Source organism: Castor canadensis, chromosome 4, assembly GCF_047511655.1.
Source record: "Castor canadensis chromosome 4, mCasCan1.hap1v2, whole genome shotgun sequence".
NCBI classification, from domain to species: Eukaryota; Metazoa; Chordata; class Mammalia; order Rodentia; family Castoridae; genus Castor; species Castor canadensis.
In genome coordinates, this window is record NC_133389.1 from 107,663,842 (window position 1) to 107,685,111 (window position 21,270).

Below are 21,270 nucleotides of genomic sequence, written 5' to 3' on the forward strand. Positions count from 1 at the left end.
AATCTCCAGATAATAACAGATCCAGCAATCTTATCCAGTATCACTTGGCATAAAGAATTAGTTAAAATTGGAAGAAGAAATAAGGTTTCAAGAAATTTAAAAACACTTTATAAATGAAGCTTGATTACAGGAAAAAGGAAAAACATTCCAAAATACAAGATTTTTAAATAAAAATTTAATACTAGGACATTCTCATCCTTGTATTGAGAGTTTATATTTTAACTACTTAGAACTGATTATTAAGCATTGATAATATGATGCAGCCCTTTGGTTGTATCAGCTGTGGGATTCTGCATGATCATACATTTGAAGCTTGGTTGGAGGGGAGATGTTGATATTGATGCAGTAGACTCCTGGTTGTGCTGTCTCTAGAGCTTGTGGGTCTTCAGGTGAGCAGGGTTTCTGCCAGCATGGCCACAGAGCTTGCTAATTACATCATGCAGTCACATGCACATTTGAGCGCATTAGGTCTATGAGGATGAAACTGTGTTATTTCAGATGCAGAAATAATTTTTTAATTTTTAAGAAGGTCAAGGTTAATGCCATTAGACTTGAATAAGAAAGGACATAGAGGATAACTAACTGCTTTGAATTTTAAGAAAGGGGGAGGAGAACTAATTTCGTATCTGGAGGAAGGGACAAATTTAAACTGTGTCTTTTGGTGATAGCCAGAGTTGGGCCTCGTGATGAGGAAAGCCTGTTCCATGTGGAGATGAAGTGAAAGGGCATGAGATGAACACAATCTTGTATGGAGGATCAGGTGTGTTTGAGAAAGAGGGAGGCATCTGTCCTCCCAGAGACAAGCTCTGTGATGTGATGGAGGTGGAGGAAGACTGCATGGAGAGAGAGGGTCATAGAAGGCAAAGCTGAAAAAGCTTTGGAGATCATTCCAGCTGACCCTTCCCACCTAGGTGAAGAGACAAAGATCACATCACTTTTACTATATTTACCACTATTAATATTTCTTCCTGAGCTGTTTTTCCTCCTTATCTACCCCCCTCCCCACACACAAGATTTCACGGCATTTCCTGAGACTATTATATTTTGGAATGGAATTTTATGAGTAGTCATCGTCTGAGTGGAATTATGTGAAAAGATGAAGAGTTTTGATGTAGATTGTTGTTTATACTTTTAAACACAGTAATCCCATACTGGTAACATTTTTTTCACAGAAGTAATTTCTAAAAGTATTTTGAAATGCAACAAAGATTAGATATATATATAATATTAATATGATTTTTTATGGGGAGAAAAGCTTTTATTAAATGTCCACTGTGTGCCAGGCACTGTGCTAACAACCTCCTGTGACACACTCTTGCAGTGACACCTCTGTTATCTATAGTGGTTAAACAACTTGCTGGGTTTCAAATAAAGTGGCCTGACCCCAACTCTCCCACAAGGCTGTCCTGTCTACGCAGTCATAGGGAGATGTTTTTCCTCCATGAATATTCTGTTTTCTTACCAGTGTGTCCACATGTCCTTCTGTAGGTTGTCTGCTGCCTGAGGCCAGGAGCTGTGCTCACTAAGTCCTGGATCCACAGTACCCTTACAGGAGAGGCCTTTGCTAATCCTTCCCAGATGATATGCCCTTTACTAGTTCACATTAGGTGCCCAATGAGCTAGGGGAGACCCTGACCAATGTGCTGGAATATTTCATAGCTATTTGAAAATAAAGTCTTACAGAAATGTGAAAGGTGTTTACTAAACAAATGACAGGAGTAGAATAAAAATTCTGTATTTCTACAATTTTGGTTTCACCTACTTGTAAATAAGAAAACATTAAAAGAAAGTAGAGTAAATGAAATGGCTACTTTTGCTGAATGAGATTATGAGTAAACATCTCAAATTTTTGTTTATATGATATTCTAAATATATTTTAGAATATATTTGCATATATATTTAAGATATGCCCATGAATCAAATAGGGGAAAGTCATTTAATGAAGAACCTTCAGTGGAGTGGGAAATTAAATGATCTGAATCTGGAAGGAACTCAAATGTCATTTGGTTAAGCCCTCTAGTCTTGTTGGAGACACTGGAGGTCCACCCTTACTCTCCAGGGTGCTTGTTACCTAGATCCTTCAAATCTCTCTCCATGCTTAGTATTATGTAGTTTATTTATTTATTTATTTATTTTGCAATTGACACTTCTCTTCACAAGTATTTTCCTAATTTATGTAATAGTCATTCTTCTATTTTAAGAATATGGGAACACCAACTCTGTACCAGTTTGCTTATTGGACAAGATTGTTTTAGAAGAGTTAAGCTCTTTCAAGCACTTACAAGTTCTTTTTATTTCAACAAGTAGCATTTTACTTTCAATTTAAATCATTGGGGAGAAAAATTACCTACATTTTGAGCTTCAACTATTAAGGTATCATAAAAACAACCTTTCAATTCTATAGTTAAAAATTCAACACTGAAGCATTTTTTAAAGCTTGAGTCACAGTAAGGAGATTGAACTCAAGTTTGTTCCTTTCTATCTCATATGATTAAGATTGTCATTTCTCAGATATCCATCATCCTCCTCTTCCTCCTCTTTTCTTCCTGTCCAAATGATAGAACATTAACTCTGATTTTTATGGTCTTCATCATTAAGAATTGTCACCAGCAATTTTTTTTTTTTTTTTGTGGTACTGGACTTTTGAACTCAGGGCCTCGGATTTGCAGGCTGGCAGTGCTCTACCACTTGAGCCGCTCTCTGGCCATTTTTGCTTAAATTTATTTTTCAGGTAGTGTCTGATGCTTTTTGCCTGGGGCTGGTCTTGAAACATTATTCTCCTTCTTCTGCCTCCTGTGTAGCTGGATTTACAAGCCTGTGCTGCCATGCCTAGCTTGGTTTTGAGATATGGACACATTAACTTTTTACCTGGGTCGCAATCCTCCCATATCTCCACCTCCTGCGTGGTTGGGTTACAGGCATGCATCACCACACTGGGCTTCTTTCCCCTGCATTTTATTCTGCATCTGTTATTTCTTCTCCTTGTCGCCAGTTGTTTAAAAATTTCCCTCTGGAAGTATTTATTGAAGGATTTAAGTTACTATTTGCATAAAATCCAACTTGAAGAAAAGCTATAAAGAGAAATATTTTAAAAATATTATTCATCTTTCACCTGATAAGGTGGCAGATCATGATTAAAATTTTTGTTATCACCTTATTTAAAAGGAGAAAAAAATACTATAAGTTAGAAAAAAAAAAGAGGTCAGGAGACAAATATTGTGGGAAATAGATGAATATTTTTTCTCAGAAGGAAGACATCCCATAACCTGGAAGGTTGTGAGGTAGTGTAAAAAGTAATGATCATCTAAAAATTAAGTCTTTCTAAATTTGGCAGATTTTCCAAATGATTCAAATTGTAAACTCAGATTGTCTTTTTTGCTGGCACTCGGGTTCAAACTTGAGAACCTTGCACTTGTAAAGATAGGTGCTCTACCACTTGAGCCATACCTCCAGCCCAGCTTTCAGATTTTCTTTTCAGCACATTTGCAATCACAAGTGTGTAGCTGTTTAAGACTTTTATTTTTCTTATTTGTTTGAAATTGTTAAATAGGAAAAATGTACTTAGATTAAGAATGTACATTCTAGCATTCCCCCGGGAGCTTACTTTAATGACCTGCAAAATGGTGACAGCTTTAATTATAGTTCTCTGTGCACCATGTTGGCAGATTTGTCCAGCTTTCTCACTGTGAGAAAGTTGGACTTCACTGTTCTTCTTTTTTTTTTTCCCCCCCAATGGGAGGGACTGTGCAAATGGAACAAAGGCTGCCTGGCCAGTGCATTGTCAGACATCTGTCTCGTGGATGCTCAGACTGTGGACATGATAAGGGTCTAGAACTGCCTCATGTGTTGTGAAATTCAATTAACAATTTCTATAAAGAACCTGGCACACAAGTTTTGGAATCAGCCTAGGTGCCCAACAAATAAGGAATGGATAAAGAAAATGTGGTGTAAATATATACACAATGGAGTAGCACTCATCCGTAAAGAAGAACAAAATTATGTCATTTGCAGGGATTGAATGGAACTGGAGATCATCATTTTGAGTGAAATAAGCCAAGCTTAAAAAGCCATATATTGCATGCTTTTGCTCAAATGTGGAATCTAGGTCTAAAATGATAAAAATTATAATAAACACTGTGGGGGTGTTCCACAGGAGAGGGGGAGGTGAAATGGAAAGCATAAAGGGGTAAATAGGATCAAAATATGTTAGTTACATATTTATGGAGAGAGCATAAAGAAACTCACCAAACTTTTTTTTAAAGGGAGGGAGGGAAGATAAGGGAATATAACAGGGGAGGTGTGAACTTGCTCAAAACACACTGTGTACATATATGAATACCTCTGGTACTATTAATTCTAAAAAAACCATAATCTTGCAGAACAGCAAATGTTTAATAGATGTTACACTATGCAAGATTCAGGACAATACTGGAGATCACTCAGAAAATTCCTGTGGCTATGGTCATATTTAATGACCATAGCCATTAAATGTGTGAGTACTTGGCACATGATAGGGATAGAGAAAGGTAGATTAAATAATACATCTGCATATGATTAGCTGATAAGGGACCTTCTTATATTTATATCATTGTATCTTCATGAAATCCTTGGGGGTTATTCTGTGATGTTTATCCCCATTTTACTGATTTACTGATGAGGGACCTGGGGATCAGAGAAGTTATGCCATAGCTAGAAAGTGACAGAGCAGGGATTATTATAAATCCTTCTTACTTTTTCCTGTGTACCTAGTAACTTAGCTACAGTTTAAGAAAAGTATATGTTCTCATGCAGATGTACACTAAATATGTTAAATGTCATGTATGAGTTCAACCAAAACTAAGGATGCAGAAGTTTAGAGGCTAAAATAAACAACAAATCTTACAAGGAGATTGTGTGCATGTGAAACACCGAGAAGTGAGACTTGGAGGAGTAGCTGTGGCTGGGAACAGGGAGAAATCTGGAGGGTGGTGTGACAGTGGCTTGGTAGGAAGACTGCCTTGGTCACTTAGGAATTGAAGAATTGGTAAGTCTGATCAGGAGTAGTACAGAGCCAGAGGGCCTAACGTTTTGAAGATGTAACGTTTTGAAGGCTAGTCTGTGCAATTGTCATTGTAGCTAATTGGCAATGATTTATTAAACGTTTATGAAAAGAGGGGGCAGTTTAGGGTGAACATAGAAGTATTTTGATTTAAAGGTCACATGGATACTTTTTGCATGGGGATATATGCTTCTTAATTAGCCATCCAATAGCAAATGCCTTTGACAAAGAGAATTAATGAAAAATCAGAACATTGAGGTTAATTATGACTTTCCATTTATATCATGAGTTGACAGCCTGTTCTTTCATTTAGCTCATTCAAAAAGGTCTGTTCTATTATCTGGCTGTCCACTGGGAGATAGAGACAAACAGATAATTTCAACATTTGATTTAAAAAATTTCATTAGGATTTTTGTTTTTCCCCTTCTTTCCTCCTGTCTCTGACTTGTCTGCCTCTCTTTTTCCCCTCCCTATATTCCCACTTTGAACTATCCAGATTGTACTGTTTCAGTTCTGTTTCTTTTGGCTATAAGGACAGTCAGAAAAGTATTTGGCTCATTTTTAAGCATCTTATATTTTATGAGTTTAATTGATAGAAAAAATATGCCCAAGTGATGTCATGTCTGAAGGGTAAGAAGGAGGAAACCTAAAACCCCAAATCTTGGTTAAAGTACTATTAGCCCAGATCTTGGAACCATAAATGACTAGTATAATTCTGCCAAATTATGTGACTTACCCCACTGGGACTGCATTCCTGTGGGGTTGAACCTTTACATCAACTTCCAAGGGAGTTTGAATTACTGTATTTACAGGTAGATATTAGTTTGATATCTGGATGGTTTGAAAGACTGTTTGAAAATACTTTCTGTAAGAGAAAAAATATATACCACTTCTTTTTCTTATTGCCATTAGAATCTCTCAAATGTTGGCATGGAAGTTCCATAGAAGCTTTTTGCCAGACTCTAGGAGAGCTTTTTTTGGGCCAGTTCAGGAAACATTCAAGGTTCAGCTTAATATGCACTCTTTGGATAATAGAAGCACAAAAGAGACAGACATGTATACAACCCATAGACTAGATTTGTTTTCTTTTAGTGCTAGGGATCAAACCCAGGCCTTGCACATGTTCAGCTTGTACTTTGCTGCTGAGCTGCACTCCCAAGTCCCCTGGAATCTTTTTAAATGTCTACAAAGGAGAAGTAGATGGGTGATGAGACTTACCTCAGGGCATCACTGGGTGAACAGTGACTTTCATATTTACTAAGTGCTTGGAGCACTGAGCAAATCCAATTTCTCATGTAGTGAGAGTGCTCAGGAATAGAGGTCTTTCTCTTGTATTCCCAAAATTGTCTCCCTTCCTTCCTTCCTCCTTTTAGTGATTTTACCAAGGGCACACACTTCTACCACTTGAACTATGCCCTCAAACCTTTTGTTTTCTATTTTGTTTTTGAGACAGGGTCTTGCTACCTTTTGCCTGGGCTGGCAAACTCATGATCCTCCTGCATTCTACCTCTTGAGTATCTGGTGTTATAGGCATGTACCGCCATGCCCAGCTCAATGTTTTTTCAAATCTGTTGCTTCATGTTCCTGACCATGAGGGACTAGTTCAAAGTTATTGTAGCTTCTTTATTGGACTCCCTTGTGATGGGTGGTGGTTTAAGGACAATAAGACACGACTGTAACTAGAATTCTATTGAGCATTAAAATTATAATTTAAGCTTTGAGTATCTAATCTGCAGTTAAGCAAATCCAAAACAGCAACTTCTCCAGACTTTCTTTGCTGGCCTCACCTTCTTTTTGCCTTTTTGAATTAAAAATTCAGGATTTTGCGTGCCTGGCAAAGGCTCACTAAGCAGTCATTCTGAAGAGCTTTCAAACAAAAATACCTTCCTATAGCACATGCTATTTGCTTTGTGGTTTTCAGTAGATTCATTGTCATACAAGAAGTAGTACAGGTGGCAGATGTCACCATAGTACTAAACAAGACAAGTCCTATATAAGTTTCACAAAAGCTACTTGTAAATATTGCTTAGTTCTTATTCCTTTATTCATATTAACTTAGACATAACTTATTATTATATCATATATTTGTAACTACTGGTACATGCTGAGATAGTCATGAAACTAGTACAAGTGTTTAATTTCTGTTTGGTTTTGATCTTAAATTGGTTTTATAATCTTTCCACATTTACAGAGCTTTGTGAGTTCTAATTGGTAGCTTTTCCAAGATAGGAGCTCATCCTTGAATGTTTGGGTAAAATACCAGGTAATTCTTGAAGTTAATATGAGAAAGCCTGAAAAAAAAAAACCTTGATGTTGTTTCTATATAGAAGTATCCCATTATATTTCCTACAGATCGCAAGAGCTCCAAAAATAAGATGCAAGGCTGATTTCTGCCTCTGGGAAATCCTTCTCTAGTATTCAGACATCTGGAGCTCCATATCACTGCTTGCTGGGCAGGGAGAAGAAAAGCTGTCAGGGTGGCATTAGATCCAGCAGTGCAGGGATTAAATATCAGCCTCTCCATCAGTATTTTATTACATTTTCTTCCCTTTGGAATTTAAAGATTATTTTGCCAATCCTCATTTCTCACACAGCCTGCCCAAGTTGTTTTAGCACCTCAGCCTACTCCCATTAATTTGAAAGCCTTGCTCTACCTCAGCATGGACAGGTGGGCAGAAAATGATTGCTGTGACAAGGTGTAGCAGGTCGTATCTCAGATTAAGATTCCTGCAACAATGGTGCTCATAAAATGGTTAAGGGAAGCCCTCTAAAATGCCCTCATTCATAAAAGATGAGAGAACAGTCAAGAATAGCGAGAATAAACTTTGTTTTAGAACTCTAGGAATTAGTAAAATCTTGACACAACCTGGGGAACATCTACTCAAGAACCATGACTGTGTCTTAGTAAGAACAGCAAAGTTAGTGGCATTTAACCTCATATTTCCATGCCCTCCTCTCACTTCTACTGTAGCCTTAAAAACCAAGGCCAGTAGCCTGGCAGCCACTGGAGGGAGCTGAATGGAGTTAGAGCCCCTTCAAAGCCTTCCTCTCCTTCTCCCTTCTTTCCCTGTCCCCTCCCATGCTTCTTCCCATGCTTTTTTCCCTCCTCCATTACCTCCATTAACCTCTGATGTACAGTGAGATTTACATGGTGGACATTTACATAAAGAGGACCCAGGGGAGTGAATTGTAACAAAGGCTGATTTCAAATCTCAGCAAAGGAAACGTGCATCCTTAGCTGCTGACAGAGTCTGGGGTCATGCAAGACATATTGTTTGGCAAGTAGGACTAAGTAAAGCTCATTTGCCTCAGTCATCCATGGGAGTGGAGAATGGGTGCTGCTTCTCACTGGGACCTTTTATAAGTGACTATAATGAACTGGAAGAGCAGTCTTCAGCATGGTTCAGGTTGAATAGTCTGTTTTAAATTAAGTTTCACAATAGCTTCAGAAAGAAAATAGAGCAATCAGTTTCACTTTAGGTAATGCTGTAGCAAAGTTAACAGTGCTAAAGAAACTGGTTTTCCACAGAGGCTCTCAGACCTCCTACTGAGCTGTCTACTTAATCCCTGTCAGATACTCTTGTCTTGCCGAGGGAAATCTGTGTGGCTCATACACTTGCTAGCTTTGTGGTACTAATCAGTTACCTTCATCCTTTTTCTGTGCAAACTGTTAATCACTGTAATCTGCCTTATGGCTATCCAGGTAGACATTTGTGATGCCAGGGGAAATAACTTTTGAGACTGAGTTTTTTCTGATGATACTTGGTTCTTTTGCCATATCCTTGAGGTAGGGTTTGGTTTTTTTAATAGGAACCTATGCATTGGCCCCAACAGGACCAGATCTTACCTCCAGGATCCTCTATGAAGCATGCTTTAGGGTGACAGAGTGGGAGGCACATTGTGATTATGGTATTTAGTTAGCTGTCTGTCTTAAGATGGATTTAAACCTTGACCATTTGAGAGAGTTTTTAAATGTACATCCCCCACCCCCATGGAACAGTAATAGGTATCTGCTATATAGAATTTAAAAATATAAACAAAAATCATCGATGATTCCACTGTTGAAAGAACCATGTCAGGGGATATTTTAAATCTGCATTGGTAATATTCCATATCCACCCATGTTCATTTTCATGTCACCTTTATGATACTTGCCTTTAGTTGTTGAGTGGTAAAATGACTTTAGCACTCCATTGTAAAATGGCTTTAATATGCCTGAAGACAATTGCTAAGAGTAGGCCTATATTGACTCAGTTAAATCTGGCTTGATTAACAAAAACTGAGGACTTTAATGCTTTGCAGAAAGCATTCTGCCTTGAGAAAGTGTGACTCCCATTACTCCACCATATTGTTCCCTGTAGGTGTGTTTGTGATGTTGTTGAGTTCATTTTACACACTATAGTGTGTGACACTTTTTTAATGCAGTGCAACTTAACAGGCAGGCTGGGGCTGGACTGTGGGCAGTGCACATTTCAATACCAGGGCTAGCTCCTTAGATACTTAGCTGTTGCTTCCTGAACTCCACAGTAAGCCCTCAAGGACAGAAGCAACATCTTCAACTTTTATTTTCCTTTGGCGTAAACAGTAGGTGCTTAGTAAAATCAATTTTGGGGCTAAGTAAGAAATTCTGGTTGATTTCCTGTGACTGGGGGAAAGCACCAGAGGCCATTTCCTATAGACTACTTACCTTGTCCAGAAAGTAGCTAAAATATTTAAAGTCCCAATTCTATTGGGATGAGGGTCAACTTTGGAGATCTATTAAACTGTCTCCACATGCCCTGGAGCTGAATTTAAACCTGTCCAAAAATTAATAATTCACTCATAGTAACTAAAGAAAACAATCCAAATATCTAATTATAAAGATTGTCAAATTCCTTAAAGTTGTGCATGCAGAAGAGTAGACACACTAAGGCCATGACACTCTCTAAAATTTAACCTTACAGATTTAATTTACAGCAATCCTAAATTGAATCCTTGGACAATACTTTGTATTTTCAGAGTTACAGAATTGTGGTATTTTCCAGGGTATGTTTATTTAATGGGAGGAAATTCTTTTAGAATGAAAATGACAAAATATAGCACATAATAAGTTAAAAAACATCCTCACTTTCCTGATAAGCTCTAATACTATGTGGCGAAAAAATGATGTAGGGGCAGGAAGTGACACCTATGTGGACTGAGGCAGAAAATGCAGTCAGGATGATGGGACACTGCCGGTGACAGGGAAGGAACCAGTTTGCACAGGTGACTGTAGGCGGTAGCTTTTTCACATGATGAACCTGACAGATTGCTCATGAGTCAAGTAGATGAGAAGCAACTTGTGAAGGAGATTTCCCCAGCCCCCGGGGGGAGCCTTGGGCTCTGATCTGGATTCATCTCATCTCTTCATATTTGCCATGAGGATGTAACTTTTGGGCTTCAGTTTTCTTCTGTGTAAAGGTTTAGAGTAGGGACACAGATCATGCATGTTCAACTGTCAGTAATGTGATTTTTGTTAGTGGCTGTGCCACTGAATTTTTAAAATTTGTAATGCTAGGATTTTAAACACACAGATATAAGCTCTTATTCCTATTTTTACATAGAGAATTAAAATAATTTTTAATGGTGGCAGAGTGAATTCAAGTATGATATATTTAATATATTGTAAAAGCCTTTGTAAATGGCACAATGTACCCCTACATAGCACAATAAAAAAAATTTAAGATGCAAATTATTTTTTTTATCAAAATGCCATACATTTTGGAGTCTAGCTTTATTATTTTGAGCATAAAATATCATTAATAAATAAAATGCTTATTGGTTTTATTCTTTGAACTCTTACTGTATATTGTATGTTTTCTAAAATCCTTAAATATTAATGGGTATGCTGGTGATTTTCCATATTAAATACAGGTTTTTTTTTTTTTTTAATCAAAATGCCATACATTTTGGAAGGAGTTTAGCTTTATTATTTTTGAGCATAGAATATCATTCATAAATGCTTCTTGGTTTTATATTTTGAAATCTTACTATATATTGTATGTTTTCCAAACTCCTTAAATATTAATGAATATGCCAGTGATTTTTCCATACTAAATACAGTTAACTGTTGATCCAGAAAAATATATTTGAGGTTACCACCTACTACAACATATAGAAGTCCTTTGTGTTAATATTTGATATGAAGGACATTATTCTAATGAATTTTTGTTCCTTCCTGCAGTGTAAAAAATAATGGCATTGATATTTTGGGTTCTTAGAGACTTGCTATAGTACACAGGAAGAACTAGATCAATAACTAAAGGAGCATGCTCTATTACTTTTACACCTTTTAGGAAGCACAATTGAATGTGGAAAATGGGTTTATTTATAGGAATAATTAAAATCTATTTGGAAGTGGTACTGAAATAGGTAACTGTAGAATAACCCACCTCTCTCTCTTCAAGAGCCATTTGCTTTGATCCGTGTATCTTCTGCAGTCATCACTGCCCATAAATATAATTTATCAAAGGGTGAATCATCCCACAGAAATCACTTTCCATTTTCTTTTTAAAAACTTCATCTTAGATGATTCTGTTAGTAGCTATTGCTTTCAATTACAAATGAAAACCATTTCTCTGGTAAACTATGATGTACTTAATAAATGATCCCTTAAAGAAGTATTGAACCGAGATTAAAATAAATGAAAGAAAGAAAAAGGAACTTCAGCTGTAAACTAAGAGGCTCACACATGCTTAGGTCAGCCTGGTTGACCTCCAAGAAGTGTGTCAACAGTCATTTTCAGTCTGGGGTTATGGCGAAGTGACACAGTTTAACTTTGTGTTTTAGATGTCGAAATTGGGCTTAATACCAAAATTTGAATTTATTTCCTTAACCTCAACTTCTTTGTTTTTCTATTCAGAACTGAATGAGGCCAGCTTCTTTCGCTGAAATCTTATTTCCAAGTATAAATAAAGCAGGAAGTCCTTGAACAGGACCACTTCTTATAATTAGTGTGACAAACTCACTTTTATACATTCAGGTTTATCGAGGCAAGTGACTTATTGAAGTGTTTTTTTCAAAAATTTATTTGGTGCATGAGCAGGCTTATGTGAGAGAATTAGCCTTCTTCTACTTGGTAGTTTTGAACAGAAAATCAAATTTAAAACAGCTGCTCATCTGAACAAGTTTGTATAAACTTGTCAATTCAGTTTTTATTTGTCTTGTACTTCGGGGACTTTTGAAAGCTGTAATATTAATCATACTTTCCTTTGACTTTTTTTTTAACTAGTTCAATTCAAGAAGAAAGGAGGCTATAGGTGACTGTATGGACATTCCATCACTGAATTTATAAGAATGTAGTTGACTGATTTTGAAATGTGCTTTTATTTTAGGTTTGGAGCTGTAGAGAAGACCTGTCTGTGTTTCTGCTCTGAGGCAATAATTTTGAAGTTCATATTTGAAGTTCTCAGTGTTACCTGTTTTGCATGCACTTTGTTATGCTGCCAATACTTTTTTTGTGGTACTAGAATTTGAACTCAGGGCCTTGCACTTTCTAGCGCTCTACCACTTAAGCCATCCCCCAACCCACATCGTCAGTTCTTTGCTACTTGCAAACTAAAATAAATCCTCCAAAGAGGTGAAGGAAGTCTTAGCAATGTAGGATCTATGGAATTAATCCTAACATTAAGACATTTTAATTCTTGGAAATATTAGCATGCTGCCTTCTAAATTTCGGCTACCATACTAGGCACTGGGTGATACCAGGCTGTGGAGGCGTTTGCATATGATTTATTATTACTGTTATGCTGGGTGGAAGTACATTGTAGCATTTACAAAGGTTCTTACAGTGTATCAAATATATCATGCTTGGATTCAGTCCCTCCACTGCTCTCTGTTAAGGGTTTTAGGATTTAATATCACAGGGTAAAACAGAAGTTACTTACATCTGGCCTTGCCTAAGTTTAAACTTGGAGCAATAGTTGCAAGGTGGGATTAAAATCTAGTCAAGTGATTGGAGGTCAAGGTCTAAACTAAATTTCGCCCCCTTAACAGTTATTACCAGATGCAGTCTGCATGCATGATGCCTCAGATAACCTCTGCAAACCTAGGTTGACCTAATGAGTAAAATGACAGGATTGTTACTAGATCCTACTTTGAGTTTGACTTGTTACATGCTGTGAGTGGGGGTGAGTTTCATCATCTCTGGCTATTTGGTTTGAACATACTGTGAATGGTCTGCAGAATAATGCAGGCTTTGAAACCTAGGAAACAGTTTTGTGGTTTGGTGGTGGCAGTTTTGAGAATAATCTTCATTTCTTTAAAGTGTGTACCTACACTAAGAAAAAGTATCATTTTATAAAAATTTCCCTGCTTATTTGTAGCTATAATACTTTGCCAAGCAGAAGAACCTTGAAAAATTCAAGATTAGTGAGTAAGAAAGATGATGTTCACGTCTGCATCATGTGTTTACGAGCCATCATGAATTATCAGGTATGTGTGCTTCAGTCCTTTAAAGGAATCTGAATTAATCAGACTCAGATCTCATTCTCTTTGGTTCTTTGTATTACTCCTGTAGGAAGTAAATATGATTTAAGGAGATTCTATTTAAAAAAAAAAAAAGATCTGGTCATTCTAACACTGAAGAGTTAATTTCCTTTGTATTTTAATTAGCATTTCTAATTTTTTTTTAAAAAAGGGTGTTTTCTTCCTATTGTGCTAAACTTGCCTAGATTACCAATAAATGTTTGTGACCATGAAAGAGTAGGTCACTGTTTGTGGGCGATAAAGGAAGAACTTCATAACACTAGGAGTGAGCTGGCTGGCACACTGGGTAGGTCAGTGGTTTCCAAAGGGTTATACGGTGATCAGGCAGAAGTTAGTTACTACCTGTTGGACTCAGTGGTTCCTAATTTTCATAAGAAGCACATGGGATATTAGCAGTGGCGATTCCTCTTTCAGGTGGTTGTGATGTTGGTAACTTGATGCTGAGAAACAACTCAACTTGTGGGTTGGGTTAATTATAACAGCACAGTGGAAAGTGAGAGTCTGGCATATCTAGGGTGAGCCAACATTGTCTCAAGTATAGGTAAGAAACCAGAAGTAAGAATTAGGGGAAAAAAATAGGGTTTGATATAAAAATCAGTTTTGATTTTCACTGATATGGATGTCACAGGTGGGTCCAAGTAGAAATGGAAAATAGATACATTGGAAGAACTTCTGTATTAGTGTTTGAACCCAACATAAGAGTGCTCAATTGAGTTTGTGAAGGTCAGCATGCATTTGTTCTTTGTCTTAACCAATGAATATTTTGGAGCCTTTGTCTGACAGAGACTCTGTTCTAGGTGCTACTGAGAATATAACATTAACTAGATGCTCCAGGTAACTCACTTTCCAGACAGGGGAAACTGATCACAAATAAATTGGTAAAATATGCAGTGTTCTAGATCATAATGATGATGAAATGAAAGGAAGGCTAACATCTAGATGGTACATTTTTTGTAGGTCTAGTACTTTTAGACCTATAAACTCATGCTAACCTCATAATATCCCTGTGACACTGGTAATATTTCTCTACCTATTTTATTTACAAGGAAACAGACACAAAAAAGTTAAGTAATATTTTCCAAAAGCATGTAGCTAATAAGTGGCAGGGCCAATATTTGAACCCAGAAAATCATTAGTAAGTGTTACAGAAAAAGTAATCCAGACATAGTAATATTGACAAAACTAGATGCGCAGTTTTTAAGATGCCTTCTGGGAAAGTGTCACCAAGGAGATAGCATTACTAACTACTAAATTAATCAGTGAACAAAGGAAAAGATACTAGGGCAAGAAGATCCTAGGCAAAGAAAAGGGCAAGTGCCAAGACCCTGAGGCAGGAATAAGTCTGATTTGCCCAACTACAGAAAGGAGGCCTGAAGGGCGGGATCAGAATGAGGAAGAAGAATAGAAGATCAAGACCTAGTAACAGGGATTATATGGAACTTTCCAGGCCATTGACTTTGTTGTGAATAGAAAGCTAGTAAATTATCTAAAGAACATAAAGTGATAACTTGCATTTAATGTGAGCACTCTGGCTTCTGTGTTCAGGAGGCTGTTAGTTGTAACTTAGGTGAGTGCTGATGGTAGTACGGACCAGGATTATAGGGATAGAAGAAAGATTTTTATGTAATTTTGATATTGAAGGTAATAGCATTGGCTAGAGATTAGGGAGGAGGGTTTCATCTGGGCACCTGTACGATGGATTTGCAGTCTCCAAAGACTAGGAGCCTGCAGGATGAGAAGATTTGAGAGGCTTAGTTAGGAGTCTGTTTTGGGGGATTGCATCTTTGAGATGTCTACTAGACATACAAATACTGATCTTATGTGGGTAGTTGGATATGCCAGTCTGGATTTCAAGGCAGAGATTTGGCAAATAAATGATACGAGAAACCAGGAGCATGAAGGAGAAGAACTGGGGGAACCCTAGGGCACTTTGTTTAAATGTCAGAGAGTAGGAAAAATTGTCCTGAGAGCCAAAGAAGTAGCCACAGATGCAGGAGGCAGCAGGAGGACATGTTTCCCAGGTAAAGGGAAACAACATCTGTCGCCTGATGCTGCTAAGGCATGCAAAGTGCGTGAGGCTTGGCTAGTGGCTTCAGCAGGGCATGTCACTGGGGATTTGGAGAGAAGAGTTTCAGAGGCATGATGGGAATGACAAGCCTGACAGGAGTGGCTTCAGGAGCAAACAGAAGGAGAGGAATCAGAAGTCCTGAGAGTTTGGAGGAGCCTTGCTGTAAAGTATAATAGAGAAATGAGAGGATGTAGCTGGCCTCATGTTGTCTAGAGAGGGCTTTGCTGCTGTTCTGTAAGATAAGAGCATTTATCTCTTTGTTTTTATGCTAGTGGTAATGAATCAGTAAAGAAGGAAAAAATGATGGAGCTTGGGGAATTTCCGGAGCCATATAATGTTCTTGAGCTAGTGGGAGGGAGTGAGATGAGGACTGAAGTAGAGGGGTTGGCATTAGATTAGAGCATGGAAGATTAGGAGGGTATGCTACAGATCTGTGTGGGTGGATTGGTGTTATGGTATGAACTTTGGGAAGTTTTGTTTTATTGAGACTTGGTCTTGCTATGTGGCCCAGGTTGTCCCCGAACTCATGATCCTTCTGCCCCAGCCTCCAGAAGGAAGTTTTTTGTTTTTTTGTTTTCTTTCAATTGCATGTATTTTTCTCAGTGTAAGAGGGAAATAAGGTCATTTGCTGAGAGTGAGTTGAGAAGATCATATAATTCCTCATCTTAGCAGAATCAAGAATCTTGAGCCAGTTGTTGACTTCTTTTATGGGAGAGTGAAGTAACATGCTTCAGAGTGAGGCCAGTTTTCCTAAGCCCTTGGTCCTGATAGCCATTGCTCAGAGAACGAACTAAATGCAGTGGTTTTCAACCCTGAAAGCTTCAAAACAATTCAGATTCCACTGAGATTCAGAGTAAATTGACCTGGATCCTCGGAAGTCAATCAGTGCTTTACGTTCTTTAATCTTTGACATGATTTAATGTGCATATATATAAGAGGTAAGAATTGCTAGGGTAGGGCCTTTTCATTATTTCACTGTTTTAATGAAGAAAAAAATGTTCATTCATAACTGATAGGCAGGTGTCCTTGATCAAGCTACCCTTGTTAATGGCATCATTCCCGAAGTTTTTGATAGAGAGATATGTTCTAACACTGGTGTGCTAAGGATATAACTGCATCTATGATGGTATAAGTCACATGAGGTGGAAGCTTCAGGGTTGGCTGGTTGGTTGGTTTTTGCTGTGCTTCACTCATGGGAGGCAAGTGCTGTACCACTGAACTATACCTCAGCCCAGGTTTCTGTTTTTTAATTAGTATTGACAGTTCCCTAACTTACCTTCTACTGCTTTCTTCTCTCCCACATTTTAGTATGGTTTCAACATGGTCATGTCTCATCCACACGCTGTCAATGAGATTGCATTAAGCCTGAACAACAAGAACCCCAGGTAAGTGTTCTGTGTAATGTGCAGGTCTAAATCTCACTAAGGAAGAAGAGAACTAGTCAGCATTCAACCCAGTTAGGATTTAGAAACTTCCAAGTGTGACATTCCTAAATAAGGCTGACTGTAAACTCCTTGGCTATAGAATATTTCCTTTCAGCCAAGTTATATCCTAGATGGGGCAGAGTTGAGCACCCGATGACAACGCCAGCCCTTCACTGTTCTTAAGCTTTCATTCCCTTTGAGTCGTGGTTCTTTGCATCTCTGCTGCTAAATTTCATGGAAAGGACTAGTTTACAAGTTTGCCTAGACTCAGGGACCAGAAAAATCTTGATAAAGATTTAGCCATGTGAGTTAATACTGAAAGCTGACTAAAACTTCCACCTCTTATCCATACTTCATTTGCTGCCTTTACATGTGTAGGTTTAGTTATCAAACAGAAAAACAGGGGGGAAAAAAACCCCACAAATAATTGTGCATACAGATTTCCTTCTATATTTATCTTCTATAAAGACCTGTACCATATATTATTAATCACTTCACAGATTACTGTGCTTAGCAGTTGCTTTCCCATTTTTATAAACTGAATTATTTGACAGCTATGAATTCAACTAAAAATTGGGTTATCAATTAGGCATTTTGATTTGGAATGTAATGTAAATTATAAAATCCTATTAAATATTGAATAGTACTATTTTTGAACTTGGATTGATTAAACCAAGTTTTGCAACTTCACAATTTCTTTCTTAGTTTACTAAAATCCTAAGTGTCATGCTTCCTTCTCCCTGCCTTGCACTGCAGGGAAGTCATTATTAATTTTTCCTATATCAGTTGATATTGTGGAGTGTCAGAACAGTCTTTGTTAAGAGATCTACAATAGTTTTTATTCCAGAATAAAGATGAAATACTCAAGTAGTCTTATGATGAACAAACAATGTTGTTTCTTTCTTGCCATTGTACTTGCAAACTTAGAATGTGTCTCTGTGTCCTCCTTCCAAAAATATTTTAGATGGAGTTTTATTTTCTTGAGTCAAAGAATCTATTCTTGTATTAGTATACTTGTAATCCAAACCTTCCAGATCTCTTGCCTAAGAAGGAATGACAGAAACTTGTACTGTCACGTAGGATTTTTGTGGCTCCATCTGGAAGTGAGCAGATTTGAAATGTAAAAAATTAATTTCGAACTTTTTCCTTCTGACATCTCTGACTCTGAAACCAGAGAAAATACTTAACCAGTACTTCTCTGCCTATTCCCAAGTTTCCCATTGTTTTTAGCTCCTCAGCTAAAAAGTTTTCAACTATATTTTCTGAGTCACTTGATGATTTGACTGAATGAGTTAGTTTTCATTAGTAAATAATTTGTAATTTTTGGAGTGGAAAACATGCCTTCCACATTGCTGTTTTAGAGAAACCATGTATTTAGAAGTCAGGAGAGGTCTCCAAATGTGCCTTAATATGAATGTCCTTTAGTTAATGAAAGTTTAAAAAAACATGGGCAAATATTTTATTATCCTCATGTCCTTCTTGGAAGGAAGGAGTAGCTGACTCATCATGTCACTTTCACTGATTTGTGTTTTTCTTCTTTCTTCTTGTTTTGACAGAACAAAAGCCCTTGTCTTAGAGCTTTTGGCAGCTGTTTGTCTTGTCAGAGGCGGGCATGAAATCATTTTATCAGCTTTTGATAACTTCAAGGAGGTAGGATGCACCATAGTTTAAAAAAGAAGGCCCATGCAAACATCTCATATTTGGATATCTTTGAACAGAATGATTTGCCTTTTCATTTGTTGTAAGGACTAGGAGTACAACAGCTGATTTTCTCACTGAGAAAGGAGGAAATTATCTTAGTCAACATATCCTAAGTGGACGGATTAAGTTTTCTTTGGGTGCCTCATTTCCAGCGTAAGTTAAAAATATTTGCAGTGCTCATTTTCCTTTGAAGGACATAGAATAGCCAGTTTGAAAACAGGTTTTGTTACACGTATATGGCTTTCTTTAGTGTTGACACTATGTAAATGATATCATTTAAGTGTTATGAATCCTTTCATCATAGCTACTTCCCCCAAATTGTATTTATTATCATTGCTTTGCTGGATGCTATGAAAAAATCTGTCAAATAAATATGGAGTTTGTAATTTTAACTAAGTGTCCACTACCGAAGAACAATAAAGTGATGAACGTGCATAGCTGAAAATGGAAACTGACTGAAGAAACCATTACACAAAGTAATGTGACCAAGGGTTCTGATCCAAAATATTGAGACATCTTGACTGAGATACTTGCCAGCTTCCCTTAGGGGTAGTGGACAATGTTATAAGGCCAGGCAGAGTGCCTGATTGCTCTTCTGTTTTATGCTTCCATTTCAGGCTACTTTGAGGAGAACACTAAAAAAAAAGAAGTCTCTGGAGAATGTTGAAGGCACTTGGTGCTCTGGGTTACAGTATAGCACCCTTAACCAAATTGTGCCTTATCATGGCAGTCCTACTTAATTCTAATTTTTTCTGGATTAAGACTCAGGATGTATTAAAATCCTAATCATAGAGCGACTTCCAAGTTTTCTGTTATCTTTACTGAAAGCCTCTGGTATAGAACTCATAGTATTTGTTAAGCACCTCCTATATGCCAGGGCTATACCAGTGACACACATGAAATCATTTGATTCTTTAATAACATCTTTGAGAAAATTATTAATGTCTTAAGCTTACAGAAGAGGAAAACTCACATACATGGTTTACCCATGGTCATATAGCTAGATTGGTGGCAGAGTCAGGTTTAGGATTTGGTATTCTTTTCTTTTTAAGTTTGTAGTTTTTACATTTACTTACATGTGTATACCTTATTTGGACCACTTCCCCCCTTCCCACCTCTGGCAGAACCTGTTCCACCCTCTTGTTCTCCAATTTTATTGAATAAAAAACAAAAGATAATAAGAAAAACATGGTGTTTTTGCTAGTTGGAGATAAGGATAGCTATGCAGGGAGACTCTTAGCATTGCTTCCATGCATGTGTGTATTACAGTCCACATTGGTTCATCTCCACCAGAGCTCTTCACTACTTCCTAGTCCCCTTCCCATAGAACATGTGATTTTTGGCCTTCTGAGTCTGACTAACTTCACTTAAGATGATGTTCTTCAGTTCCATCCATTTACCTGAAAATGGCAAAATTGTATTCTTTTTTGTGGCTGAATAAAATTTCATTGTGTGTGAATACAGCATTTTCTTAATCCATTCATTGGTAGTGGGACATCATAGCTTGGCCATTGCAAATAGCACTGCAATAAACATGGATGTGCCGCTGCCTTTGTAATAAGCATTGCATTCCTTTTGGTATCCCTAGGAGTGGGATTCCTGGATCATATGGCAGATCTAATTTTAGTTTTTTAAGAAGCTGCCATATTGTTTTCCATAGTGGTTGTACTAGCCTATATTCCCACCAACAGTGTATGAGGGTTCCTTTTCCCCTGCATCCTTGCCACCATTTGTTGTTCGTGGTGTTCTTGATGGTAGCAATTCTAACAGGGGTGAGGTGGAATCTTAGTGTGGTTTCAGTTTTCATTTCCTTTATGGCCAGGGATGGTAAGCATTTTTTCATGTGTTTTTTAGTCATTTGGACTTCTTCCTTTGAAAAAGTTCTATTTAGTTCAGTTGCCCACTTCTTTATTGGGTCGTTGATTTTTGGGGAGTTTAGATTTTTGAACTCCCTGTATATCCTGGTTATCAGTCCCTTGTCTGATGTATAGCTAGCAAAGATTTTTCTTCCGTTCTTCGGGTAGCCTCTTCAATTTAGAGACCATTTCTTTTGTTGTACAGAAGCTTTTTAATTTCATGTAGTCTCACTTGTCAATCCTTTGTCTTAGTTGCTGAGCCACTTGAGTTCTACTGAGGAAGTCCTTGCCTACACCTATTGCTTCCAATGTATTCTGTGCTCTTTCCTATACTAACTGCAAGGTTTCAGGTCTGACATTAAGGTCCTTAATCCACTTTGAGTTGATATTAGTACAGGGTGGCAAGCATGGATCTAGTTTCAGATTTCTGCAGGCAGATAATCCTTTTCCCAGCAACATTTGTCAAAGAGGCTGTCTTTTCTCCATCATATGTTTTTGGCAACTTTGTCGAAGATTAGGTGTGTGTAGTTGCATGGATTCATATCTGGGTCCTCTGTTCTGTTCCACTGGTCTTCCTGTCTGTTTTTGTGCCAGTACCATGCTGTTTTTATTGCTATGGCTCTGTAGTATAGCTTGAAGTTGGGTATTGTGATACCTCCAACATTGCTCTTTTTGCTC

The 21,270-nt window shown here is 37.5% G+C and overlaps 1 protein-coding gene across 8 annotated transcripts in view; it reads left to right on the forward strand.

Moving 5' to 3' along the window:
• Fmnl2 (formin like 2) overlaps positions 1-21,270 on the forward strand; it is a 299,204-nt gene that overhangs the window by 208,709 nt on the left and 69,225 nt on the right. For all 8 annotated transcript variants that reach the window (XM_074070795.1, XM_074070794.1, XM_074070797.1 and 5 more), the window contains exons 7-9: positions 13,381-13,489; positions 16,920-16,996; positions 18,592-18,685. In XM_074070795.1, the coding sequence (XP_073926896.1) occupies positions 13,381-13,489; positions 16,920-16,996; positions 18,592-18,685 (280 nt within the window). The remainder of the gene's footprint in view (positions 1-13,380; positions 13,490-16,919; positions 16,997-18,591; positions 18,686-21,270) is intronic.